This window comes from Balaenoptera musculus, chromosome 13 (genome assembly GCF_009873245.2).
Source record: "Balaenoptera musculus isolate JJ_BM4_2016_0621 chromosome 13, mBalMus1.pri.v3, whole genome shotgun sequence".
NCBI lineage: Eukaryota > Metazoa > Chordata > Mammalia > Artiodactyla > Balaenopteridae > Balaenoptera > Balaenoptera musculus.
In genome coordinates this window covers 6,079,538-6,098,520 of record NC_045797.1, presented here as the reverse complement: position 1 = coordinate 6,098,520, position 18,983 = coordinate 6,079,538, and the positions used below count along the sequence as shown (strand labels likewise).

General features: G+C 50.5%; 1 protein-coding gene across 1 annotated transcript in view; it reads right to left on the bottom strand.

Moving 5' to 3' along the window:
* Positions 1–18,983, bottom strand: part of TBC1D8 (TBC1 domain family member 8) — a 134,389-nt gene that overhangs the window by 25,367 nt on the left and 90,039 nt on the right. The window contains 7 exon segments of the mRNA XM_036872412.1: positions 918–1,035; positions 1,878–2,092; positions 3,690–3,840; positions 5,127–5,258; positions 5,260–5,304; positions 6,213–6,407; positions 7,746–7,953. Of these exon segments, the coding sequence (XP_036728307.1) occupies positions 918–1,035; positions 1,878–2,092; positions 3,690–3,840; positions 5,127–5,258; positions 5,260–5,304; positions 6,213–6,407; positions 7,746–7,953 (1,064 nt within the window).

Here is an 18,983-nt window from a genome sequence, read left to right as displayed (position 1 = left end):
GGCCGAGGAAGACAGCCAGAGGCCACCAAAAGGCCACCTCCTTCCCAGCCAAGCCCCCCCCCACCTTCCTCCCAGCGGTCATCACACTCCCTCGGTTCTTAGACCTCAGCCTTCAAGCATCCTCCTCCTGCCTTGTCCCTACATCCACTCCTTCGCCAAATTCCATCTTGAATTGGTTCTTTTGCTTCTGCTCCCACGGCTGCCGCCCTAATTTTAGACCATCTCCATCTCTCATTCCGGATCACTAAAAAGTGTCCCTAAGAGTACCACCAGGCCAGAGCAATTTTCACGTCCTTTTCTCCACAAGGAGGTTGCTGGACCACAGAGAAGATGCAAATTCCAATGCCAACCGCACGAAGGACAGCGGCCCAAGCGCTTGAGCGCTGACGGGTCAAACACAGGTCTGCCCAGATCCCAGGCAGCCACGATGTGCTTTCTTACGATCAAGCTGTAAGTGAGGCGTTTTCCTCCTCTGCCCTTCACGTCGGCCCCTCAAGCGTCTCCAGTATTGCTCTACTCCCCTCCTCTCCTGTCTACACAAACTCCCTGGGTACCAGGAGCAGACCCCCTCCCTTTCCAGGCCTCAGCATCAGTGAAAAACCTCTTTGGTTTTCACTTTTTTTGAGCCTAGGTTTTTCTTTCCTTAAGTTCAGCTATCCACATAACTCGTTTGTTCTTTATCCAAAATCTGTAAGAGTTTGTGGCAAGAGAGCAAAATCAGGTTACCACATTCCACCCTTTCGCCAAAACTGTGCAGAGAATTACACCAGTTAGTTTTGCAAATTCAAGAGTCAAAACGGTGTTTGTGCAGAGACTAGCTGAGTGGCACAGGGGACTTTACAACCAGGACCGGCGATCAGCACCTCCGCCCCGGCCCCGCCGCCCCCCGGGTGCAGGGGGAGGAAGGAGGCAGTTACCGATGACTCGGTGGTTGAAGTAGTCGGGGAGCATCCGCTCACACACAGCGACCAGCAACCAGAAGGCTTCCTCCTCCTCGGCGTATAGCAGCAGAAGGGAGGTCAGGATGTTCATGGACTGCTCGGGGGTTCGCAGGGGAGGGGACAGTTACCGACAAGGCCACACAGTGCCGCAGAGACATTCAATAACACACAAGCCCAAGCGATCCACGGAAGTCAAGACTGCATGATGACAGACCCAGCGCACCCACCCACAGCGACACCGAGCTGGGACGACCACGGTGTCACCGTGGCCTCACAAGGCACACCGGGCTGAGCGACCAGCCACCACTCCATCCCTGCGCCCGTGGCGCAATGCTGGACTGGGCTGTGGAGCACGCCGCAGGCTCAGATCCCACCCAGCTGTCTCTGTGTCCACGTTCGGACAGAGACACACACACACACTCACCCACTAATTTCGCTTATGCACAGGAAACAAAGCTTAAAATCCTCTGTTTTTAAGGGTCAGTAGCTTCTCTCACCCAGCCTCGTGCCAGGGTTTTATTTTGTGCTTGTTTACCACTCGGAGGGTGTCTTACCTCCACTCGTGCATCCTGGAGGAAAGTGATCCACCCCAAACAGCTTTTTCCTCCCCAAATAGCACTTAAAAAAGAATCCCTATGACCTCTGTACGGTCTGGAGGGAGAAAGCTTCACGGCAGCTTCATCGATACCGTCCTGCAGTGGAGGCCCGGAGGCCGTGAAGGCTGCACGGCCTCCCGCGGACAGAGGCCCAGCCCGTGCAGCGCTCTCCCCGGGCACTGGGTAATGTTGCTCCTCCTGCATCATTAGCCTGACTACACGAGGTTGATTCCCTCCACACGACAGTCCTCAGTACAGACAGCCAAGAACACAGCACCCGAGGCCTGGGTGGTAGCCCGGGACGGGGGCTGTGAACTTCACCCCGCAGCGCACAGCTCACCTGGCAGTACCCGATTCTGGGGTTCCGGTGGGCATAGGCCGTCAGGACTCTCCTCAAAGCAGCGATCCCCGTTTCGTTTTGGAAGGCGGGGTGCTCCGGTAAGGAGCGATGCAGGTCCCGTTCTATCTCCTCTGTCACCAGGCAACACTTTCCCATGGACTCCTCCACCAGGTTGCCATAGTAACCGGGATGCGAGGCGAGGTCAGTGACGGCATCTGATGATTTAAAAGTAACGTTTCAAGGGGGACTGATTACCAGGAGAGAGTCCACGTGGGGAGGGGCCTGTCCAGTCAGAGGACCTCAGTGGGGTCCTGCTACCTGAGGGACATAAAAAATAGTCTGAGACTACACACAACCAAAAGGAACTTCAGTTCTGCTAAAACGAAAAAAGAAAAAAAGAAATAACGTGGCTTTTCTAAGAATAACCCTATAGAGAGGGGGTAAGAGCTCACACTAGAAATAGCTTTATTACTATGCTTTTAATAAGTTGAATTCCCTGGTAACAGAAGTGTGTGTGTGTGTGTGTGTGTGTGTGTGTGTGTGTGTGTGTGTGTGTGTGTGTGTGTGTGTGTGTGTGTGTGTGTGTGTGTGTGTGTGTGTGTGTGTGTGTGTGTGTGTGTTCACGTTCACTAAAGAGACCTAGAGGATGTCACCCCAGTGGCGACAGCAGGTGTCAACTCTAGGTGGTGGGATTTTGAGCCATGTCACTTTCTTTGCTGCTCCATATGAATATGGATTGTTTTTCTTAAATACAAAAGTACCCTCATCTGACAGAGGAAGGGCTTCACTGGCGTGCTGTTGGTGAGCAGCGAGAGAGACAGGCCGGGAGGCAGCGGGGAGACTCGGCCTGTGCAACGAGGTGAGCGCTGGGGGGAGGAGGACCAGTAAACCCCCGCTCAGTAGCACCACCGCCCCGGAGCTGGACAGCAGCGGGGCCGGGGCTGGGCCTCTCGGGCAGCAGAGGAGAGGGGCTGGGCGACTTCGGGGAGAGACGGGGAAGAGGGAGGAGAGAGGTGACGGAGGGGGAGGCCGACTGAGGGAGGGACAGGGACAGGGGAGCGGGGAGGACGGGTCCCCAGGCCTAGCCTCCGGGAGAGCACAGCAGGGCCCCCGGGGGAGGCGGAGCCCCGGCCACCCCGCCCCTAGCACCCCGAAAGGGGCAGCGGTCACACTGTCCTGGACCGCAGGGCCTTCCCTTCTTGCTGGCAGGGCCCCAGCCGCTCCCCCGAGCGGCACCCGACGGCTGACAGAGAAATGCCTGCTTGGAACGCCTCTGGGGACCTTGGCCCCAGTCTCAGCTCATCCGTCAGCGAGTGTCCTGATGAGAGATGCCCAACGGTAGCAGAGTCCCCGGTGCAGCGGTGCAGGAGGAGGACGCAGGCAGGAGAGAAAACCCTGCGGCTCTGCCTCGTGGGGACGCTGTGGGCCCTCCACAGAGGGGCGACCAAGGGAAGTGCGCACTGAGGGATTCACTACAACACACGCAACTGAACAACTTCTGAAGATGTTCTCGTTTCGTCGACCTCAGGACTCACGTCCTAGAAGGACACTGCACGTCAAGGGCGTCCTGAACAGAGTTCTGAGGACAACGAAGAGACTCATAAAGTCATTTCTACAGGAGAGGCGACCACTTGGCCAGACCCTGCACTGACCCAGGACATCACGGCCAACACGAGAAGGTCCTAGGTCCCCGGTCGGGCACGTCACAGGCAGAGGGGACCCGTCTGCACACACACACTGCCCAGGTCGGGGCCTTTGTCCCGTGTCTGCTCCAGAAATGAAAGTCGGCCTGGAGACCCCAGAAATGCTCACCAGAGAAAAGGAGCCAGAGTTTGCCGCGTAACGACTCGGGGATCCCCATGGCCACCAGCTTCCGGATCTTCTCCGTCCGGAACATGCACACGGTCCTGCCGTACTCCACGAAGTGGTCGTTCCACAGTCGCATCTTGATCTGTTCTCTGGACTGCAAGTGGAAACACGCTGCATGTACAAAGAAGGTCGTCCGCACCTTCCACAACCCGTCACAGAGGGGCGCTCCTTCTGCTGACAGAGGGACCAACAGGGACAGGCAATTCGCTCGGCAGATACTGCTGAACCTCCACCAGGCACAGAGGATGTAAAGGTCACCAGCCCTTCAGGGGTTCAGGGCCCAGTGGAAGCACTGACACAAATACTGATAAAATGTCCAGAGCAGATGGGAGGGGGGGCAGGGCGGGGTGGGGAAGCCTCTCCGGATGCTGACACCAAGCCAGCTGCCGAAACAGGTCAGCTCAGAGGGCAGAGGGGAGCAAGGGGCTCTCACGATTTGCCTGAACTTCCTGACAGCCAGCGGAAAAACTGCCAACCCGAAAAACTTACATCGTTCTCATCGGCAGAGATGGAAAAGATACGATGTCTCTAGGTGACTGAAAATCCTTTAAAATTATGGATTTTTAAAATCCTTTAGAATTCCTAGCTGGCAGGAATTTTTACTGCCTTTTAAACAGATGTTTATATATGCTTTTAATTATCTGTATTCTCTAGTAATGGGAGACGTTTACAGAATACTGACGTTACATACAGTCAATATTCTTACGTGTTTCATCGAGCATTCATTGAGCATCTCTGTAAAGTACATCAGAAGGCTCAGTTCTGAATGAATAAAGCTAACGATCTATGATCCACGAGCCATTAAGCGGCCAAGGGGCAGAAATCATGTTCACGGCCACCCTGGTACTCACGGTCCCAACACAGCACCCCTCCTGCCAGGGCACCATCTCAGAGCATGATTTCTAGTCTATTTACCATACAGGCATTGCCCTCAGACTCTCCCTACAGAGGAGAAAACTATATAAATGTGACAAAAGTATTTTTAGTTCAGTAAAACTAGAAGACAGCCAGGGTACAAAAAAGAAACACTGTACCAAAGAGCCACACAGACACCACTGGATAAAAGGAGATAGACTTGTTCTGCACCTGGAAACCCCACAAGGGACGGCATGGACGGATGCCACCTGAGGGGCAGGTGGGGAGAGCCATGGCCCTCGGACGTCCCACCACATCCTTCACCCACCGGGACGCGCTCAGGCCACTAGCACCACTGACCACTTCCCCTTTTTGCCAATGAGGCAAAGAGGGCGCATCATGTGTCCCCCAGGTTGCCTGGTAACCTGTGCCACGCCAGGCCCACCCTCCAGGGCCTGCGGGAAGCCACGCCCTGACACCTCCGCCTGTGCCCGGCGGCGGCGAGGGCGGAGCCTCATCACCCACCAGTCTCGAGTCGGGGCTCTGGCTGCCCGACCGCCGGAAACCGGCGACCAGGGCCTCGGGGGTGCAGCTGCGGGCTCAAGTCTTCTCCCTTTCCTCGCTATTTTGAGAAGACACCATCTCAATACGCCCAAAACCTGTGGTCACCCCACATGCTTGTTGAATGAAACACAGATGAAGTCTGCATGGGGAGAAAAAAGAAAATGAGAAGAGAAGTCACTGCCTTCGTTATAAGACAGTCTTTGTTTTGCCTTTGGATGCATGAGCTTATTAACAAACACGCCTCTCTGTTTAGGGACTTATGGGAAAAACAGACTAACACTAGACCCAACAGATTTGATCCTCAGTAAGGAATATGGTCCACACAGCGCTTTTCCCGGCAAGGCTGCTCATGGCACACGAGCACGGCCCCAGTGGGGTTGGGAAAGCACCATCACGCCCTCAGCTTCCAGAACTGAGGATGGCCATCTCGAGAAACTGCTCTCGGTGTACTGAGAGACTTTCCCTCCTTTCCTCCTGTCACTACTGGATGAAAAGAGGTCCAGAAAGAAGGGGGATGGGTGGTGACAGAATTAGGGACTAGGTCCCAGCAGATCCAGGTCTATTTTTGCAGCTGTCCCATCTTAAAGACATGCAACATCTCTTTCGGCAACTTACATCTGCTCCCAAATAACATCATCCCCTCCAACCTCGGGGGGATGGGGAGGGGGCAACTGACCTCTCTAACTGGTAAAGGAGGGTGTCCACTCACCTGTGGGTTGATTCCCATCAAACCCTCCAACCTCTGAGGGGGTGGCCTGTCAATCCCTCTGACACGTGGGTATACCCCCTCTTATCCCTGTAACCTGTCGGGGGTGCAACCTGTGGGTGAGTCCCATCCACCCTCCAACCTGCCACACCCACTCAGGACACCGGTGCGTCAGAGATGATACCACACTGTCTGCTACACGGACCCAATCATTGCTAACATTTTTCTGGTACCCAAGGGGATCATCGTTACGTGCACACCCCTTTGGAGACCCCTGCCCTCGAGGTGCTGGAAAAAGGGGTTTGCAATTTATGGGATCCCACGGTTTCCAAGGATCATACCAGGTCCTCATCCCCCGTGGTGTCATAGAGCACGGGGTGGTCGGCGTGCACCTGCTTCAGCCTCGCCAGCAGACTCTCCACCAGGCTGTCGCGATCCGCGAGCTCAATGAACTGGAAGGCCATCTTGCTCCTGATACTGACAATGATGGGGTTCGGCAGCAGACTCGTGTCCTCCATCTTCTCAATGCTCACGACCTGTTACAAACAATCACGCGCACAGAGGCACAGCAAGAGAGAAGACGGGCAGGTTGTTTCACTGCATATTCGGAAAATATCCCGAGAGAGAAGGCAAAACCCAGTAACTGCAAAAGGAACTGGTACGAAGTTAGAAAGTACGGAATGCGGCATATGCACCACGGCGCAAAGTGGAGCAACTCAAGTGCCCCTGGCGGGATGAACGCGCGAATGGATAACCAAAACACGGGCTCCTGCATACAGTGGAATATTATTCAGCCTTAAAAGGCACGGATATTCCGGCAGGTGCTACAGTCTGGATTCACCTTGAGGACGTTATGCTAAGTGACATAAGCCGGTCACAAAAGGGCAAATACTGTAGGATTTCACTGATACGAGGGACCTAAAGGAGTCAGATTCATAGAGACAGAAAGCAGAGTGGTGGGTCCTCGGGGCTGGGGGAGGGGAACAGGAAGTTACTGTTTAATGGGGATAGTGTTTCAGTTTGGAAAGATGAAAAAATTCTGGTGATGGTTGCACAACAGTGTGAATGTACCTAATACCAGTGAACTGTAACAGTTTAAAATGGTTAAAATGGTAAATGTTATGTATACGTTACCACAGTTAAAAAAAAAAAAAACTACATAAGGCAATCCAGGATTTCTTGCTCCACTCATAAGTAGGAATATTTGTAAAATGAAGACACCTGCTGCAGAAAAATGGAGGTCAATCACATGAATGAAAAAATTGAGTTTTTCTGAATAGTGCTTAGTTCATATGTTAATAGCAAGAATCTGGAAGTCCTGAGGTGTGACAGAGCCGTGGGTCCTGTCACAGGCCGACATGCCCTGAAACCACAGCACTGAGGCTTGTCAGATGTGGAAGCAGACTCCATTTCCAAGAAGAGAATTGTGGAATTTTACAGTTGAAAGGAAGCATTTTTCTAAATTTTTACCTAAAGTTCCAGGAGGGTATAAAAACCAAGCAATCTGACATTTATTTTCAAAAGATGATGCTTTTGTAAGTCCCCTTTTTTTCTTTTCCCTTTGTGGGTGAAAGGGAAGGATTCATCCCTAAGGGCTGCTGGAAAAGCTTTCATTGCTAAGCAGGTACTTTATAGTAACAGCTTTATCAATAATGCGGAGGCCAGGGTGCCCTGTTCTCACCATTCAGGTCTATGCAAATTTCAGGTTGCCAAGCAACAACAGAACAAGCAAAGGCCCCTGGTCAATTCAGGCCATGCATCTCTCCAGACCCGCCCATCCTGGGTGGCAGAGCCTTGCAGCGTGAGCATGCACCCCCTCCAACGCCCCATCTCACGGCGACCACGGCTCCCCGGCAGGAGGAAGGCAGGCCTACCTCTCGCAGCGGGAGGATGACTTTGCAGCAGCCAGCTTCCTTGCTGGCAAAGCACACGTAACTGTCGGAGGTGAACATCTGTCCGGCAGTGTGACAGCGGCTGAACGGGGTCCAGAGGGAACAGTCCAGGACGGCGTGCAGCTTCTCCCGCCTCGGCAGCCTGAAGAAGGCCCGGAAGAACTCGTTCTGCGCCCTGGCTTCCAGGTCCCTGGCGAAGGAGGGAAGGGAGAGAGAGAGAGGCAGGAACAGTGACCGAACACACTCGATTACGGAGGAAAAACACTCTTAAACCCCCCGGCACAACCTGACATAGAAGGGGATGCAGAAAGGTCCTCCCCAGGGCACCCCCCATACCCTGAATCTCGGCTCTCAAACCCAATCAAGCAACAAGGCAGCCAAATCACAACATTTAAAAATACCAAGGAATTTATGTCATAACCCAGAATTTTAGGAGAGGAAAGATTCCAAAGAACAGAAGTAAAAACCTGTCTTTGTCACAGGAAATAAGCGTTCTAGATTTATCTGATAGAATTAGACTTTGCTCAGTGTCAAAATACGACCTCGTAGCTTCGTTATTAACTGTGCACCCCTGGATGAGACTTGGTGTCTCATCCTGACATCTGTAAAATGGAAATAACACCTAAACTTTCTGCTTCAGGGGATCCCTGTGAATATAAAATGACGTCCACAGTATTGTAAAAGAGAAAAAGCAGGTTAGAAATAGCATCTACGGTATGATCCCATTTACATAAATTCTAGAAAATTTGCAGAAAGTGACACGTAGAAAGACTTTCCCTAAATGTTAACAGTGGTTATCTCCGCATAGTGCGGATTGCTGCTTTCCCACTCTGATTCTGCTTAAATTTTCCACCTGACTACATATTAGCTTTTAAAAAAAAAAATTAAGGTATTTTCTTCTAGGAAAAGAACAAATCTTCAAACGTTGCGTAAATGCAAGATATTAAACTCCACACCCGGGACTCTGCACGCACGGCAGCCCAAGTGATTTTTTAGACACAATCTGGTCGTGGAGCCCCTGAGATGGGACCTCACCTCCTTCCCACACAGATGCCTGTTCTGCCTAGCTTCATTCCAACCCAGACCTCATTTCAGACCCTCACACAAGTGTCTTCCCAGGAGACATCATACAGAGATGTGGCAGTCCACGGAATTTACTCTCCAAGCCTCACAAAGAGAAGATACGCACATGTCCAGAAAGCCCTCTGGGCACAGAGAGAAATGATACAAATTCCACAGATCAAGGTGGGTCCAGTCACTGGTTCCGAAGCTGCCAGCTCTTAAATACCTGCTACAACGTGGATGGCTGTTTCCAAAGGGGCCTGAGCGGTGATGGATGAGTTAAAGAACTCGACTGTGATAATATTTCACAGGGTAGCAAGTATCAAATGTTCGTGTTTCTAACTTAATATATGCTTTTTATTGCAATTAGAGCTCAATAAAGCAGGAAGAAAAAGAAAACTTCAGAACTTCTGACTCAATCTATAAATAGCTTAAAAAAAAAAAACCCCCTATCTTTTTAGCTTAAAAACACTTCTATATGAAAAACTGGAAGATAATCTTTGTGAATTGGTTTACACAAATACTTCCCAGTAGAACCTGAAACACAACCAAAACAAATTAAAAATTGAATTTGCATCAAAAATTAAATTTCTGCTTTTGAAAAGTGATGTTAAGATAATAATGAAAAGACAAGCCACAGGCCATTAAAAACTATTGTCAAAAGGACATATCTGGAAAAAGGACTTTGTATCTAGAATATATCAAGATCTTTTACGATGCAATAGAAAGTGGTCAAACAATTCAGTTTTTTTTTTTTTAAATGGACAAAAGATGTGAACAGATATGACACCCAGAAAAAAGAGATACAACAAATAAGCAAATAAAAATGTGTTCAACACCATTAAGAAAAAAGGGGAGGAGGGGGTGGCCTGAGCCTCTTCCAGAGAGGAGCTGGGAGAACACGGGAAAGCGTCGTGGATGCCCTAGAAGTTTGTGCTCTGGGAGAATGGAAGGCAAGGCCCCTCCAGGTGAGCCCCGACCCCTGAGAGCAGACCTACGTCCAGCACGTGTGACTGGAAAACTTACATCCCTGTCCTCACAGTCTGCGGCTCCGGTGGAAGTGAGGCCGGTGCCCCCACCCGTACACGTCTGACACATGTGGCTGCAGCCACTGCCAAATCCAGCTGCTGGCTTTTCCTTCTGGAAGCACATCCCCGCCCCCTCGGGAGATGGCTGGAGCCGAGGTGAGAACAGGGCAAGTAACACGGATCACAGCAGCTTGTGTGGAGCTGCAGGGGGGGTCGGGGGACTTACACGTATATTTACATTGTGCCCAACCCTTCAGACTAAGACTAAGGAGTTCAGTTACCTGAGGCGGACTAAAAACAATCTTTTCTGTTCAGTGCACCTGCCGCGCCAGCTGTCAGCTCGGTTCAGCCCCCTCCTCTGCGGCCTCGGCGCAGCTACGCGCAGTGTCTGTTCTCCTTTCGGGGCTGTTCTCCCTTCCCTGTAGAGGTCTGTCTCTCCCACACTCAGTAGCCAGAGCCCAGTGACCTCGAGTTACCAAAAGGAAAGCAGCAGTGGAGGGGGGGACTTCCCTAAATTATCTTTCTTCCTCCCTACTAGAAATCTCTCTTCCAATCCCACCTTGAAATATGAGTTATATGTGATATTTAATGTTCTAACGTAGCTGAGATGACGACACGACACCCTGAGAGATGGGGGACCCACAAGCCCCTCGGGAAGCCCAGCACAAGCCCCAACCCCGCACCCCTGCCAGCCTTGAGGGCCCTTTCCCAGCGGGTGGTCGTTTTGACGCTAAATATATCACCTCCTCTTTCTGAACAGCATCAGAAACAAAGCCCACTGGTCACAACTGGCCTTTCGGACCTTCCAACGCTCAGTAAATATCTCCACTCTTCCTCCATACAGACCACCAGACGCGGGTCATGACCTAACCCTCAGAAAGTGGCAGCCAATCCCAGGCTTGTGGCCCCGGCGGAGGCGCCCTGCGTGGATGGAGTGAGCCGAGACAGCAGCCCCAGAGACACTCCCCGCCCATGGTGCTCACTGCTGGGGGCGGTGGGCACAGGCCACAGAACAGCAGGGGAAGGGGCCACGAGTCATCCTATCTGCATACATGCCGTTTTAGGAACCGGGAACCACGTGGGTTGACCAGAATACAGAGCAGTGGACACCAAGTTTGCTGTCAAAGACAAAACTAACATGTGCAATAGGACATGACAACTATGCAGAAAATTCTAGGCTATATGCACACATTTAAAAAATTCAGGGCACTTCCCTGGTGGCGCAGCGGTTAAGACTCCGCACTCCCAATGCAGGGGGCCGGGTTCAATCCCTGGCCCGGGAACTAGATCCCACACACGTGCTGCAACTAAGAGTTAGCATGCCACAACTAAGGAGCCCATGTGCCGCAACTAAGAAGCCGGCCTGCCGCAACTAAGACCCGATGCAACCAAATAAATAAATAAATAGATTTTTCTTTTTAATTTCAGGTTCCAGTCCTAAGACCTCAGACCCGAGAAATTAAGCAGTAGGTAGTTCTTTTCTTTCTCTGCATAACTTAGAATGAGATTTCTCTCTCCTGGATTAGGTAACGATGGATCAGAAACATGTGTGGCTCTCTCTCTCCCCTCATAACCTTTTCTGGGGGAAGAACTGTGCCGGGCCTCACACCAACTCTCACTCCCTCACATCGTTTATCCCACAAAGACAAACCTATGTGAGTCTGCAGACCTACAGCTGCTTCAAGGCCCCATGCTTCCCCAAACTCAGGCTAAGAGACGGGCTGGGGAGGCGTGCAAGGACTTCCCATCCCCGGAGCCACCTCCTGCCTTTCTGGAACACTCAGGACTCTGCGGCCAGGCTGCCTCACGAAGAAACACAGGGACTGCAGAGGCTCTCAGTTAGGTGCCTGCCTGTGCATTTCAGACTCTGGGAACTACCAAGGACCAGCAATGTAGAAACAAGGCAGAGAGGCCAGACACGTGCTTCTCCTTCCCACCCAAGTCTGCACAGAAAACACTGCCTTTCTCAAGTGTGTGTTTATTCAAAACCTCTTTCCCCTGTGTTGCCCCACGAGCACCAAGGAAATGACAGCGGCCGTTGCCACGCGGCATCTTGCACAGAGCGCACGGCAGCCCAGGACCTCGGGGGACGGGAGGCCAGCCTGGCCCTCAGAAAACGGGCAGCCATGTGAAGGACTCAGCTGGCTCCACAGTCCCCCCAATTTTCCCTTGAAAATCCACCCCTGCGGCCCTGACAGACCAGGACTCAACAGGCCTGGACACCTATGAGGCTCTTCCAGCTGAGAAGAGCCTCCTGCCGCCATCCTCTGCTCTCCGTCCTGCCCCAGAGAGAGCCAGCGCCCCCCGCCAAGCCCGGAGCAGCAAGGGCCCTGCAGGGAGCGGGGCGCGGACTTCCCCCGGAACGCGGGCTGGGCCCTCTGGGGCTGCAGAAGCCCCTGGAGAGGACCCTGAGCCAGAATCAGGACGCAAAGTCGACTACATCACACCTGCAAGCCTGGGCCTTCCTAGAGGAAGCACAAGGAGAAGAGCAGGAAAAGGGGTGAATCTGGGTGGGAAAGGCCCCAGAGGGTCTGAAAAGCCAGTCCGCAGAGTGAAGGGTCAGCCAGGCGACGGGGAGGAGGGGTGTCCACTGAGGACATCAACCCCCAAGGCCACCATGGTTCACCTTTAGATACTGACAGCGTGGGAAATGGAGTCCATTTACTGCACTGCCTTGAGTCTCCCTGTAGCATTCTCAGCCAGTCGAAATGAATTTCAATGAAGATTACTGCGTTAACTGAGTCTTCCTGTAGCATTCTCAGCCAGGCGAAATAAATTTCAATGAAGATGTTATTTAATTTAGACTCAGGGAAGCCCATCACCTCTCCCTTCTCACCCCCCTAAAATAGTGGGCTACACTTTTCTCACCCCATGCTTCACACCTTCAGAATCGATATTTCCTGGTCGAAGTATCAGGGCCAATCAATCTGTTCCCTCATTCCCTCCAATCTCCCTCCAGGAAACCTCCTCCCCGGCCTCAGTCCCCCTGCCCCCCTGGATCCTGTAGCTGCACCTGGAGGGTCCCTGGTCCAGGGTGTCCTCTGGGGAGTCCCGCCAGCCCTAATGTGTCTGCCTGGCCGCAGTGAGCACGCCCTGGCCCATCATCCCTGCTCTCCCGGGAGGTCTGAGCTCACTCTGCTCGGTGCCCCTAAGTCCCAGGGGAGCGACCAAGCTGCAGGCATAACTAATCCGTAGTCAGACCCCAAGGCACCTTTTCAAAGCCGTTATCTGGGACTTCCCTGGTGGCGCAGTGGTTGAGAATCCGCCTGCCAATGCAGGGGACAGAGGTTCGATCCCTGGTCCGGGAAGATCCCACATGCCACGGAGCAACTAAGCCCGTGAGCCACAACGACTGAGCCCGTGTGCCACAACTACTGAGCCTGCACTCTAGAGCCAGCGAGCCACAACTACTGACCCCACGTGCCACAACTACTGAAGCCCATGTGCCTAGAGCCCGTGCTCCGCAACAAGAGAAGCCACTGCAATGAGAAATCCAGGCACCACAACGAAGAGTAGCCCCGGCTTACCGCAACTAGAGAAAGCCTGCGCACAGCAACGAAGACCCAACGCGGCCAAAAATAAATAAATAAATAAATTTATTTGTTTTTATTTTTTTTAAAAAAAGCGGTTATCTGGGAAGGGAAGTAAAAATACATCAACAAAAGGGGGCCGGAGGAGCATTCCAGACCCTGTGATTGTACCCTTAGCATGAAGAGACTGTTTTCCTCAACGTTCAACCTGGGCTGTCTTGGCAGGATGTCAAGTTGACTGAGTCATTACCTGTTTATGTCCACAGGCCAATGTCTCCAGGACAGAAAACTTCAAGCGAGAACCCGCCAGGAACTAGCGGGAATGACACGCCTTTCACTTGTGGAGGAAGTCACTCAAAGTGCCGTGACCAGTAAAACATGCCATGCACCAGGACTCTGCCATCCATCTCGGGGCCCCAGGCACCCATGGGCCAGGCAGCTCCACCACTGGCCATCACTGGGGTCCTTTCTGCCCTTTCTCTCCTCCCCTTTCTACAAGTTTCCAGGGCTTGGGGGGGGGGGGGCGGGGTGGACAGCCTTGTAGAATTCACCTGTTTCTGGAAGATTCCCAACACTGCTGAGTTTTCTTCCAAAATGGATGATTTTTCCCAAAGGGTCTTAAGTGCTACAGACCTTCCACTTTCCTCTCCTTTCCTCATTTCTATCCCAAATTAAAAATGTCACATCTGGAAGTACAGCCATGCTAGAACATCAGGAAATTTGTGAAGAATCACCTGAGATCCCAAAGCCCAGGGGACTGACCAGAACACAACAGCTATGAGCTGGCCTCCCCTTCCAAAAACCACTTGGTTACAATTCCCTCACCTACACATCTACGTGCAAACATGGTGAAAGAAGTCAAAGCTCTAACTGGTAGTTTCCATGAGCCCTTTAACAACCTATACAATGGAGATGGGTTTCTTCATCTTTAACAGATCTTTGTAAGCTGGACTAAAAGCACTGAGGTACCAAACTATATAGAGATAGTTGAAGAAACGTGGGCAAGAGTGGCTCCCTTGTACTGGGTTGTCTTCTTGAGGCAGGAAATAGCTGGGCCCCAGGCTGAGCAACTGGAGTTGTCCCCTGTGGACAGACACTCCAAAATAGCAGGATCAAGAGAAGAGCTGAGGGGCTTCCCTGGTGGCGCAGTGGTTGAGAATCTGCCTGCCAATGCAGGGGACACGGGTTCGAGCCCTGGTCTGGGAGGATCCCACATGCCGCGGAGCAACTGGGCCCGTGAGCCACAATTACTGAGCCTGCGCGACTGGAGCCCATGCTCCGCAACAAGAGAGGCCGCGATAGTGAGAGGCCCACGCACCGCGATGAAGAGTGGCCCCCGCTTGCTGCAACTAGAGAAAGCCCTCGCACAGAAACGAAGACCCAACACAGCCATAAATAAATAAAATAAATTTAAAAAAAAAAACAACTATTAAGAGAAGAGCTGAGCCCTGCCCATACAAGAGTTAAAGAGACCACATATGCCTCATTCTCAGAGTCAAGGAGATCTTCCTGACTACACATGCACAGAAAGGCTCCTTGGAAGTCAAAAAGGGAGTGATGTCAACCTACCCATAGGCCTCTTCGCTAGAATCCGCCTTGGCTAAGAGATGCGCACGCACAGATGGGAGGACCCTGAGATCAACAAAATACGGACTCAGAATCAAGCAAAAGCAAGATGATTGGCCAAAGGAAACCTGGAAGAAACGCCCTATAAAAGTGATTCAAACTACCATGGGGGCAAGACTCTCTCTCTCTGAGCCCACCCGTGTGTCTAGCCACATGTACCCTTTTTCCTCCTAATAAACACTTTACTTGTTTCACTCCTTTCCATCTCTTTGTGGGAATTCATTTCTGCAAAGCTGAAGGACCAGGGCCTGTCACCGGCCACTGGTCTAGCGGCGAGGATTCAGCGCTCCCACTGCCGTGGCCTGACTTCAATCTCTGGCTGGGAACCGAAAGCCTGCTTCAAGCTGCTGCAGGCCAAGGGCACCCGAGATCATTCTCGGCCCTGAGATGAAGCCAGAGACAGTGATGGGAAGCCTGGGGCCAGAGGTACAGGGAGGAGCTGGGGACTGGGAGCCGTAAGACCAAAGGCAGCGCTGGCCCTGGGGTCCCCTCTCACAGGAGTGGTGAGCAGCAGCCCCACCCGACAAAGGAACTCTCAGGTTACCAGAGATGACGCAAAACCAAGTGAAGTTCAGTGGAGTTTTACCCCAAACTCCACTTATATACGCGATCGATTTAAAATATACACACACAGCAGGAAGGGTCTTTGAATTCTTTCTGAACGCATGAAAACTCTTAGACACTGCCATTCAGAGACCATTAATTAGAAAGACACACATTCCCCTAAATGTTCAGAGAAGGCAGTAGACGTGTTTAAGGAATAATAGGAATGGTAAAATAGATGAATGATTAAAAAAAAAAAGAAGTTTTAATGACTAGTGGTTCCTAGAAACTTAAACTAGAAATACCATATGATTCAGCAATTCTACTTCTGGGCATGTGACCAAAAGAGCTGAAAGCAGAGTCTCAAAGAGATATTTGCACACCCACGTTCACAGCACCATTATTCACAACAGCCAAAGGTAGAAGGAACACAGTGTCCACTGATGGATACACAGGTAAGCAAAATGCAGTATAAACATACATAGGAATATTATTCAGTCTTAAAAAGGAGGGAGATTCTGATAATCTCCAGTGTGGATGAACCTTGAGGACATCAGGTTAAGCAAAGTAAGCCAGTCACAAAAAAGACAAATACTGTAGGATTTCACTACAGGAGGCAGATTCAAAGGGTGGGTGCCAGGGGCTGGGGAAGCAGTGGGGAGTTAGTGTTAATGCAGACAGAGTTTCAGTTTTGAAAGATAAGAGCTCTAAAGATGGATGGTGGTGATGGTTACACAACAACACGAATGTACTTAATACCACCAAACCATAGTCTTAAAAATGATTGCTAATCATCGGGAAAATGCAAATCAAAACCACAATGAGATATCACCTCGCACATGTCAGAATGGCCATCAGAAAAAAGAATACAAATAATAAATGTTGGCGAGGATGTGGAGAAAAGGGAACCCTCATACCTATCCTCCTACACTGTTAGTGGGAATGTAAATTGGTGCAGCCAATATGGAAAATAGTATGGAGATTCCTCAAAAAACTAAAATCAGAATGACCATATGACCTAGCAATTCCACTCCTGGGTATATATCTGGAAAAAAACCCAGAAACACTAATTCCAAAAGATACGTGCACCTCAATGTTCATAGCAGTGTTATTTACAATTTCCAAGATACGGGAACAACCTAAGTGTCCATCAACAGATGAGTGGATAAAGATGTGGTGTATGTATACAAGGGAATACTGCTCAGCCATTTAAAAGAGTGAAATTTCGGCTCACCCTCCACACGGCGCAGGCCACGTGCCAGGGGCGCGTGTGTCACAACGGAGGAACCTGCAGCACCGTCCTCCTGCCGAGGGGTGCCTTCTCCTTCCAGTGTGACTGTGCACTCCATTTCACCACCCGGTTCTGTGAACTGGCCGTGTGGCTGACACGGTCTTTGTGCTCCGGCCAGGTGTCAGGCCTGTGCCTCTGAGGTGGGAGAGTCGAGTTCAGGACATTGGACCACCAGAGACTTCCCGGCCCCACGTAATATCGGCGAAAGCTCTTTCAGAGATCTCCATCTCAAAACTAAGACCCAGCTCCACACAACGACCAGCAAGCTCCAGTGCTGTACACCCTATGCCAAACAACTAGCAAGACAGGAACACAACCCCACCCATTAACAGAGAGGCTGCCTAAAATCATACTAAGTTCACAGACACCCCAAAACACACCACTGGACGCGGCCCTGCCCACCAGAAAGACAAGATCCAGCCCCAACCATCAGAACACCAGCACCAGTCCCCTCCACCAGGAAGCCTACACAAGCCACTGAACCAACCTCACCCACTGGGGGCAGACACTAAAAACAACAGGAACTATGAACCTGCAGCCTGCGAAAAGGAGACCCCAAACACAGTAAGTTAAACAAAATGAGAAGACAGAGAAATACACAGCAGATGAAGGAGCAAGGTAAAAATCCGCCAGACCAAACAAATGAAGAGGAAATAGGCAGTCTACCTGACAAAGAATTCAGAGTAATGATAGTAAAGAGGATCCAAAACCTTGGAAAAAGAATGGAGAAAATACAAGAAACATTTAACAAGGACCTAGAAGAACTAAACAGCAAACAAACAATGATGAACAACACAATAAAGGAAATTAAAAATTATCTAAAAGGAATCAATAGCAGAATATCTGAGGGAGAAGAATGGGCAAGTGACCTGGAAGATAAAATAGTGGAAATAACTACCACAAAGCAGAATAAATAAAAAAGAATGAAAAGAATTGAGGACAGTCTCAGAGACCTCTGGACAACATTAACGCACCAACATTCAAAATATAGGGGTCCCAGAAGAAGAAGAGAAAAAGAAAGGGTCTGAGAAAATACTTGAAGAGATTACAGTTAAAAACTTCCCTAACATGGGAAAGGAAATAGTCAATCAAGTCCAGGAAGCGCAGAGACTCCAATACAGGATAAATCCAAGGAGAAACACACCAAGACACATACTAATCAAACTATCAAAAATTAAATACAAAGAAAAACCATTAAAGCATCAAGGGAAAAGCAACAATAACATACAAGGGAATCCCCATAAGGTTAACAGCTGATCTTTCAGCAGAAACTCTGCAAGCCAGAAGGGAGTGGCAGGACATATTTAAAGTGATGAAGGGAAAAACCTACAACCAAGATTACTCTACCCAGCAAGGATCTCATTCAGATTTGATGGAGAAATTAAAACCTTTACAGACAAGCAAAAGTTAAGAGAATTCAGCACAACCAAACCAACTTTACAACAAATTCTAAAGGAACTTCTCTTAGGCAGGAAACACAAGAAAAGGAAAACACCTACAAAACATACCCAAAACAGTTAAGAAAATGGTAATAGGAACATATATATTGATAATTACCTTAAATATAAATGGATTAAATGCTCCAACCAAAAGACACAGACTGGCTGAATGGATACAAAAACAAGACCGTATATATGCTGTCTACAAGAGATGCACTTCAGATCTAGGGACACATACAGACTGAAAGTAAGGGGATGGAAAAGATATTCCATGCAAATTGAAATCAAAAGAAAGCTGGAGGGCTTCCTGGTGGCGCAGTGGTTGAGAGTCTGCCTGCTAATGCGGGGGACAACGGGTTCGAGCCCTGGTCTGGGAGGATCCCACGTGCCGCGGAGCAACTGGGCCCGTGGGCCACAACTGCTGAGCCTGCGCGTCTGGAGCCTGTGCTCTGCAACAGGAGAGGCCGCGATAGTGAGAGACCCGCGCACCGCGATGAAGAGTGGCCCCCACTTGCCACAACTAGAGAAAGCCCTAGCACAGAAACGAAGACCCAACATAGCAATCAATCAATCAATCAATCTTAAAAAAAAAAAAACTACTGATAATTGTTAGTACAATTATATACAACTATCTTAAATAACATTACATAAAACATTTAAAAAAAAAAAAAAAAAAGAAAGCTGGAGTAGCAATTCTCATA